The 8539-nt window shown below is 40.9% G+C and overlaps 2 protein-coding genes across 4 annotated transcripts; both read left to right on the top strand.

Annotated features, from left to right (window-relative positions):
- The first annotated feature begins 390 nt into the window (after window positions 1-390).
- On the top strand, window positions 391-3511 carry fabp10b (fatty acid binding protein 10b, liver basic). Of its 2 annotated transcripts, XR_006159803.1 has the most exons (5): window positions 391-843; window positions 1303-1475; window positions 2455-2544; window positions 2617-2733; window positions 3435-3511. XR_006159803.1 is itself a non-coding variant. In XM_019076581.2 (4 exons), exons 1-4 carry the CDS (start codon window positions 771-773, stop codon window positions 2665-2667), a joined length of 387 nt encoding a protein of 128 aa, XP_018932126.1. In that variant the 5' UTR covers window positions 391-770; the 3' UTR covers window positions 2668-3070. The 2 variants fall into 2 exon arrangements, 1 of the variants encoding a protein (XP_018932126.1); XM_019076581.2 differs by lacking the exon at window positions 3435-3511 and having other exon boundaries at window positions 2617-3070.
- A 67-nt stretch (window positions 3512-3578) lies between these two features.
- LOC109059385 (serine/arginine-rich splicing factor 10-like) lies at window positions 3579-8510 on the top strand. Of its 2 annotated transcripts, none has more exons than XM_042755772.1 (6): window positions 3579-3715; window positions 5748-5852; window positions 6281-6384; window positions 6460-6610; window positions 6685-6735; window positions 7900-8510. In XM_042755772.1, the coding sequence occupies exons 1-6, from the start codon at window positions 3651-3653 to the stop codon at window positions 8138-8140; spliced, it is 717 nt and encodes a 238-aa protein (XP_042611706.1). In that variant the 5' UTR covers window positions 3579-3650; the 3' UTR covers window positions 8141-8510. The 2 variants fall into 2 exon arrangements, with proteins under 2 accessions (XP_042611706.1, XP_042611705.1); XM_042755771.1 differs by having other exon boundaries at window positions 6682-6735.
- Window positions 8511-8539: the final 29 nt, after the last annotated feature.

Genomic DNA, 8539 nt, shown 5'->3' with positions numbered 1-8539 from the left:
AAAAGGATGATCAGAAGTCATCAGTGGATGACAGCAGATTAATACTGTCTCAGACTCAGTCTATCGTCACTGTCTTCATTTAGTTGCACTGCTTTTCACAAGTTTCCGTTAAGATTTTTACATTTTCATTGAAAGAAATAAATGCTTTTATTCATCAAGGATGCATTAAATTGATCAAAAGTGACGGTAAAGACATTTATAATGTGACTAAAGATTTCTATTTCAAATAAATGCTGTTCTTTTGAACTTTCTATTTATCTGTGAATCCTGAAAAATAAAACGTATCACAACTGTGTTCAACATTGATAATAATCAGAAATGTTTCTTGAGCAGCAAATCATCATATTAGAATGATTTCTGGAGATCATGTGACACTGAAGACTGGAGTAATGATGCTGAAAATACAGCTGCACATCACAGAAATACATTACACTTTAACAGAGATTCACACAGAGAACAGCTGTTTTAAACTGTAATATTCTATCATTTTTACTGTGTTTATTTGTGTTACTGACCCCCAGTCTTTGACTCCTGCTGTATATTCAGACTGATATCTGGCTCTGGGGAATGTTGTGGCACATGTTTGCTGTATTTCAGAGTAACTGAGGTGTTCTGTGTTTAATGTGAAGACTCATCTGAGACTGAAGCATCGCTGTGGAGACTCAAACATCAAGCCTGTGATGATCTCCTGAGACTCATTACCTCGATCATCACAAACACAGTAACGAGGCTCAGACAGGAGCAGATCTGCTCTCACATCGCTGCTCGTGATGGCTGTGGACTTCAGTGGACGCTGGAAGCTCTATGAACAGGAGAACGCAGAGGACTTTCTCAGAGCCATATGTGAGTCATTTATTCAGTCGCTTCACTGCAAACATGACTTTCTCTCTCTGTGTTTCTGTCTTGTTTCACAATACATTTACTGGAGAAGCAACATGACACTATAAGATATTAAAACTTGTTTAATGCATCAGAATTGAGTGAGATGAAATATTTGTTAATGAGGGCAGAAAAAGAATCGTTTTGTCATTGAATTGGGTTTATTTCATCAGTTTTCTTTTCTTTCTTTCTTTTTTAAGCAAAAACTCACTTATGTTTCGGTGTCTTTTCCAGAAAACAATACTTAATATCTATAGTCATTGTACATTTCCAGTCAATGTATTTTGATATAAGGACGTTCAGACTGAGGAATACTGAGAAGAACCGCGTATTTTGCAGTGTTTCAGTGTCAGTCTTGTGTTTCTCCTGTATTTCTGTGAATGTTCTTCATATAAAGTGACGTACGTGTGTTTTTATGAGCAGCCGCTCCAGAGATTTACATTAAAATGGTGAATGAAGTCAAACCTCTGACCACCATTCAGCAAAACGGAGATGATTTCAGCATCTGTGTGAAAACTCCTCTGAGAAGCATCACGAACAGCTTCAGCATCGGCACTGAGAGCGAGTTCAGCACCATGGACGGCCAGAAGATCAAGGTGATTCATTCAAACGATTCACTGCAGAAGACTCGGTCGTGTGATTCGACTCGCGGTTACCACAACAAAACAGAAGCGCATTTAAAGAGACAGTTCACCCAAAACTGAAACTTACCCCATGATTTACTCACCCTCAAAGCAGCATAGGTGTATATGACTTTCTTCTTTCAGATGAGTACAATCGGAGTTATATTAAAAAATGTCCTGGCTCTTCCAAGCTTTATAATGGCAGTGAATGGGTGTTCTTTTTAGCTTAAAAAAGTCCAATACAACACATCCATCCATCATAAAAAGTGCTCCACGCGGCTCTGGGGGATGAATAAAGGCCTCCTGAAATGAATCAATGCACTTTTGTAAGAAAAAACTTTATAAACCATAATTTCTAATCGCCAGTTGGAGATATGGACAAACAGATGCTTCATTCAACAGCTCTTCACACGTAGACGAGTCCGCCATCTTGGAACGGTCAACTTGACGTCATCCACCATAATATCAGTGTATATTTAAAGATGCCACAATCCTGCACAGCCGAAGATCATAAAAGAAATGTGATAACCTTTCACAGGTGATAATGAGAGATAGATATGTAAGGAATGTGGCTTCTTCGAATATTAATTGATTATTATGGTGAATGACGTCAAATTGACCCTTCCAATATGGCGGACGCTTACGTATAGCGCCCCTTAGAAACAGTCACTAATGAGGCATCTATACATATCTGAGAGATATGGTTTATAAAGCTATAAATATGGATATTTTTCTTACAAAAACGCATCGATTGAGTTATTACGAATGAAAAACACAACACAGTTCAATATGTTTAAAAGAAAAATAAGTGTAATAAATACTAGTTAATTATTAGTTTGTACACTAGCTGTGGTGACCAAGCAACGAGCAGCTGTGCGTGTGTCACATGAGCTGTGCGCGTGCTGTACGTGCTGATGTTCACGAGCAGCATTCTGAGTAGTCTGTGTTTCAGGCCACAGCTCGACTCATCGACGGGAAGATTGTGATTGAATCGGAGAAGTTCACACACGTGAGAGAGCTCGAGGGCGAGGAGATGATCGAGGTCTGTCTGCATCACCTTCGTGTGTATGTATGAGATTACAGACGATATAACCTGCTTTCTTTGTGTTTGCAGACGTTCTCTGCTGGGAGCGTGACTCTCATCAGGAGGAGCAGACGCGTTTAATCACCTTCAGCCTCACCTGCGACAAGAAATTACTGACTAGACATTTTTAGAAACCTTGTGATAGAAGTAGGCTTACATTTAACTGCATTTAATATTTTTTTGACACACACACACACACACACACACACACACACACACACACATATATATATATATATATATATATATATATATACTACAAAATGCCATCTCCACTGTAAAATCATACAATATAATACTTTTTCAAACGTAATTACATAAATATTTACAGATTATAACAATGTCCATGCATGCTATGGTACAATCTCAATCTCTCAATGTCTTATAACAATGTGCTAGATTTTAAGTTTGTATAATAATGTCATGCCTAATATAACATATATCGAAACACATGTATTCATATTAAACAACAACTCTTAGTTAATCAGTATGATGTGTTATTGTTTTGGGTATTTGTTTGTATAATGTCGTGTTGCAGTCAAACAAGATTAAGAATCGATCATAACTCTCAGTGCAACACTTCATATTATCGGAAAACAGGTTTATTATCTGGTTTATGCATGTCAAGAAACGGTTGAGCATGTTCTGGTTAGATGTAAAAATTATAAACTGAAGTTATAAGAGATATGCAAGCTTTGGCATTATGGAATTTACCTCATATAATATTCTAAAGGCAATAGTAGAGTTAAAATAAAATAATTACAGCATTAATGACGTTCTTGAGAAATAGCGATCTAAAGAGCAGAATCTAGAATTCCTTCTTGTGTTCCGTCTTCGTCACACTCCAGTACAGTAGGTGGCGGCATGCTCAGCACCCCGCCTATAAACTCACCGAAGAAGAAGAAGCAGGAGGAGGAGAAGAAGAAGGAGGAGGAGGAGGCCTCGGTGCTGCCGAAGGAAAAGCGACACAGAGCCGCTCCGAGAGAGAAAGAGTTCACTCTATAATCGTTCTTAAAAGTCATTTATAATCAAGTGTAATAACAGAGCCTGTCATAATAACTATAATGTCTCGGTACATGAGACCGCCCAACAGCTCTCTGTTCGTCCGCAATATTTCCGACGAGTCCCGGTAAGAGAAACTTTATTCTTTATCATAAGACTTCTCACATCTCTCGCGGATTAAGCTGATGTTTGTAGGCGAACATGTTTAGCCTGTCATTTATAATACTGCATTTCTGATGTGTTTCTTACTCGTGTTTGAGAGAGTCTGTGTTTGGCGCGTGAATGTTACCGAGCGCGCGCGCTTTGCTGTTATTGTTATTACTATTGTTGTATTATATATACATATATATTATTGTTTTATCCCCAGTTAGTCCTGTGCATCTGTACAGTTAGCAGTTTTCTCGACCCGTGGGCTGTAATGATGTGTGAATAACTGCGTGCTCAGCTGATTTATCATCATCACAGTTAATCGATCCTAAAGTTTTGGGATGTAATATGATGTTAATATGATAATATGATGCCATCTTGGCATGTCACTGATGCTGCTGCAGACTGATGCATGAAGCAGGTTTATTATTAATCACTGTTTTCATTGAACTGAGGCTTTACAGGAATATTCTGGAGCTGCATTTGTGGCACACACATTCATTTACTACAAATACAAATATAAAACATAGGCAATGATTGGAGCAAATCAGTAAAAGTTAAAATACTCTGTAAAATCATTTATCGGCCCTATATATACAGTTTCTCAGTTTAGTCCTCATGTCAATACAATGGCTAAAATGTTGATTTAAAATAATGCAAAACATTAGGGGTGCATAATTGATTTTTGTCGATATCCAGTATTCTCCAGCTCAGTGCAGTGTTTGTTTAAATCAGAAATATACCTGCGGAACGAGTTTGACTTGTGCTGAACTCAGAATATTGCTTTGTGTGTTTGTCTCCTTTAAAGCGTTAGTTCACCCAGTAATGAACAAGTGCTGTTCATCCCCTCTTCCTCAAGTCATACGTGATGCTGTTTGTTTTTCTTCAGCTGAGCTGTAGAGAAGGTTATTCATAAAACGTAAGTCAACGGCTACCGTCACTTTAAGAGTCAATAAAAGCAGGAACACAGATGAATCCCTGTGACTCCTGACGATATTTTGAGGTCTTATGAAGCGAAACGATCGGTTTGTGCTAGAAACTGATCATTAATTACAACATTATTACCTGTAATCAAGAGCTTCAGGCGAACAGGGAAATTTGATTATTTTCCATGAACTGATTCTTTTGGACGGTTTGTTTCAATGAACTGATTCAATTCACTAGTTCTTTTTACATGGTCACACAATGATGTAACACATACGTAATTATATTATTAAAGCATGCAGTAATGATGTGCGATTTGGATGTTTTAAAATGTGTCTAACACATATCAAGTGAATAAACTCATCTTCATCAGCTCACCTTTACACATAAACCACGAGAAACCATTAAAACATTCATTTCTCCCCTTCACTCCAGTTCTTGGTTCATATCAGCGGCTCATCGTGTTTAGTCCGAGTCGAACTGTCTGCTCCGTTCAGTGAGGAACTAAAGTTCTGAATCAGTTCATTCATCAGAGAATCAGATACACTGCTATTTTGACTCATTTCCAGACAAAAAAGGTGACAGTCAGGCGTCTGAAACTGAGTTTAGATTGAGTAACTTGTAGATCTGTGCTGCTCGAGCCACTAACTGATTCAGATTCGATGAACCAGCCCAACCAGATCCTCTGGATTACAGGAAATAATGTTGTAAATCATTTTCCTGAGGCTCTGGATTACAGGAAATAATGCTGTAAATAATGTTCAGTTTCTTGCACGGACCAATCGTTTCACTTCGTAAGACCTCAGTATATCTTCAGGAGCCACAGGGATTCATTCTGTGTTCCTTGATGTGATTTTTTGACTCTTAAAGTGACGGTAGCCATTGACTTGTATTTGCTGAAAACCTTCTCTAGTGTTCAACTGAAGAAAAAAAACATCCTACTACTCCTATGATCAGATGAAGAATAATAAAACAACACAACACTATTATCTTCTGAACTAACTCTCTAATAAAGATGTAAGTAAGTATGTCCTCAGTTGGTTTGGTAACCCAACGCTTTCAGTAAGATGTTATTTCCCGGTGTTCAGGCCAGAGGACCTGCGCCGAGAGTTCGGCCGATACGGGCCCATTGCCGACGTCTACATTCCCCTAGACTTCTATTCTCGCCGGCCCAGAGGATTTGCGTACATTCAATATCCTTTGAGTGCGAGTGCAGCGTGTGCATGTGTGTGGGCTCCGCACGCTCCAGTCTAACCCTTATTTCTCTGTTGTCGCCCCAGACTGTGTAAAGGCGTCCCGTGGTGGAGCCCGGCACAAAGACACAGTTAAAGAGCCGTGTAGATTAGGACTAAAAGCCAAGCCGCCGCAAGAAAGAAAGACGGCTGCTTACAGAGAGGCAGAGTGTGAAAGCAAAGCAAATTAAAGCTCCGAGAGACAAAGAGGCATTATGGGGCCGAGACGAGCGGCGGCTCCAGGTTAAAGAGCGTAAAGATGAAGGTAAAGGTAACTCCAGTATCCTCCATGATTCAGGACACAAGCGTTTGTTTGTGAAGCTGTAATCTGAGTCATGTGATGTGCGTGAGATGAACGTGTTCAGTTAGAGCCCTTAACAGCGCAGCACGTTTGAGGACGTCCGGGACGCCGAGGACGCCCTGCACAACCTGGACAGGAAGTGGGTGTGTGGCCGGCAGATCGAGATCCAGTTCGCTCAGGGCGACCGCAAGAGTGAGTGCTGATGCCGTCTTGAGATGGAAGCGTGTTTCTGGGACGATTGTGCCTGACCTCTGGTGTGTTTCTCAGCGCCGGGGCAGATGAAGTCCAAGGATCGTCAGTCGCCCCGCAGCCACTCCAGATACGACGAGTACGAGCGGCGCAGACGCTCCCGCAGCAGACGCAGGTCACGCAGCCCGTCCTACGAGAGGCGACGCAGACGATCCCAGAGCCCTCGAGAGTGAGCGAGCGAGCGTCACACGTCACACGCAGTCCTGCGGGATCCAGACACTGACCTTGTGCTTCTCCCAGCAGGTCCAGAGGACGGACACGCAGCAGACGCAGCCGCAGCCGAGAACACGACAGGTACAGCTTATACAGGAATACCAATCGTTCTTTGTGCTCATTTAGTATGGTGTGCGTACGTTATTTCATTAAATCTGTAATATTAATAGACATCATTTGGTACACACTATCGACAGAAAAGATGAAGACAATGCGCAAAGTTTTTCCTCCCATTGAAAGCCACTTTAAAGAAAGCACTTACTGTGGCTTAATGCATCATAACAGGTTAGAACTGGGTGTACAGTATTTTATAAAACATACAGGCAAGCAGATGAGCCACATCACAGTTTCACATGCAGCATTTTCTTTATTTTCTTTGGGTGATGAAACATAAAATATTGCCTTTGCGTTTGGATTATATCGGCATTGTCTTAGCTGTTGATTGTGTTTATGGCGAGAGAAATATGCTTTCTGATTGGTTATGAATGCATAGTGGGGGGTGACGGAGCTTTCTGTGGGTTAGAAATCAAAAGTTCAGAGTTATTTTATTAGAGTTTTGATTAATCGCACAGCCCTAGTGTGGGAGGGATCAGATTACTTCTGTTAGACTGTGTAAATGTTGATTTACATTAGCTGGATAATAACATCCTTTAAATCACTTATAAGCTTTGTTAAAGGGACAGTTTACAGAGTGTGAGTTTCTTTCTGCAGCTGAACACAAAAGAAGAGATTTTGAAGAATGTGTTGACCAAACAGTTGCTGGTTCTTCAGAATCTCTTGTTTTGTGTTCAGCTCAGATTGTGCGTAGCTTTAATGTGACTGGCACTCAGTTACTCAGTGGATGAAATGGTTGATTCTGTTTTCTTCAAAAAGAAAGTGAAAGTTGTTTTCTATACTTTCACTATTTCTTTCTTCACTTTTACAGAGCAACTGTAATTCAACTGAATTTCTTGTTTGAAATTATTTAAAGTTACGTTTCGTGGTGGAGAATGTTACTGAATCACCAATAGTTGAATCTTTCACATCCTGAAAATAAATGAATTTTTGGAAGTTATGACCAGAACTGATGTTGGTTTTAAAAAAGCAACAACTAAAACTGTCAGTGAATGTAGAAAAAAATTAACCCTTTTTTGACAGACATTTTCGTCCTTTAAGGACCTCTGTGTAAATTGAGGCATTAATGCAGTTTATGTCTGGATTGTGACTCTGTTGTAATTCTCGTGAGCGGTCATGTGACTCCTGCAGGCACCGGCCGTCCGCGCGTGATCACCAGCGCTCCCGCAGCCGGAGCCCCTCCCACTCGAAGAGCAGGGGCGGAGCTCGAACCCGCTCCAGGTCCAGATCCACCAGCGAGCTCCACGCAGAGACCCAGGACACTGCTGCGGAAGAGAAGACCCAGGCGCGCTCCCCGTCCCGCTCACGCTCCCCGTCCCGCTCCAGGTCCCGCTCGCGCTCTTGGGCCGGACGCAAGTCCTGGGGGCATTAGATCCGGCGCACGACAGGCTCAGTGACGACTGGCTGTTTTTTGTTTGGGTTTTGTGGGTTGGGTGCAGAAGGTCATGAATCAGCTCCTTTCTTTTAATAAGGAGAGGGAATCAAACTATAGCCTGTTTTAGCACACGTCTGTTAAAGTGTTAGCATTGGAGATATCTGTGCGGTTTAGTTTACAAGCGCAGCTGCATTTGCCAAGCGATGTAAATCGCTTCAATATTTTTGTAAGAGATTTTTGTTTTAGTTGACCAGTAATGGCCATCCATTTGAAACGGTCTTCCACGAGTGTCTCGAATGTGTTTTATTGTGGAGTCTGCAGGCCTTTTACATGTAACCTCAGAATGAAATAAATATCTTGTGCATCAGTATGTTGTCGTGTTGATTTTATTTTCTA

Source organism: Cyprinus carpio, unplaced genomic scaffold, assembly GCF_018340385.1.
Source record: "Cyprinus carpio isolate SPL01 unplaced genomic scaffold, ASM1834038v1 S000006746, whole genome shotgun sequence".
NCBI classification, from domain to species: domain Eukaryota; kingdom Metazoa; phylum Chordata; class Actinopteri; order Cypriniformes; family Cyprinidae; genus Cyprinus; species Cyprinus carpio.
Note: the sequence above shows the minus strand (reverse complement) of the source record. Positions and strands in the feature narration are given on the sequence as shown.

Coding starts and splice junctions, on each gene's coding strand:
- fabp10b (XM_019076581.2), top strand. CDS start 771: ATGGCTGTGGACTTCAGTGGACGCTGGAAGCTCTATGAACAGGAGAAC. Junction 844..1,302: donor GGACTTTCTCAGAGCCATAT/GTGAGTCATTTA, acceptor TTTTATGAGCAG/CCGCTCCAGAGATTTACATT. Junction 2,545..2,616: donor AGGGCGAGGAGATGATCGAG/GTCTGTCTGCAT, acceptor TTGTGTTTGCAG/ACGTTCTCTGCTGGGAGCGT.
- LOC109059385 (XM_042755771.1), top strand. CDS start 3,651: ATGTCTCGGTACATGAGACCGCCCAACAGCTCTCTGTTCGTCCGCAAT. Junction 3,716..5,747: donor AATATTTCCGACGAGTCCCG/GTAAGAGAAACT, acceptor CCCGGTGTTCAG/GCCAGAGGACCTGCGCCGAG. Junction 6,611..6,681: donor CGATCCCAGAGCCCTCGAGA/GTGAGCGAGCGA, acceptor TGCTTCTCCCAG/CAGGTCCAGAGGACGGACAC.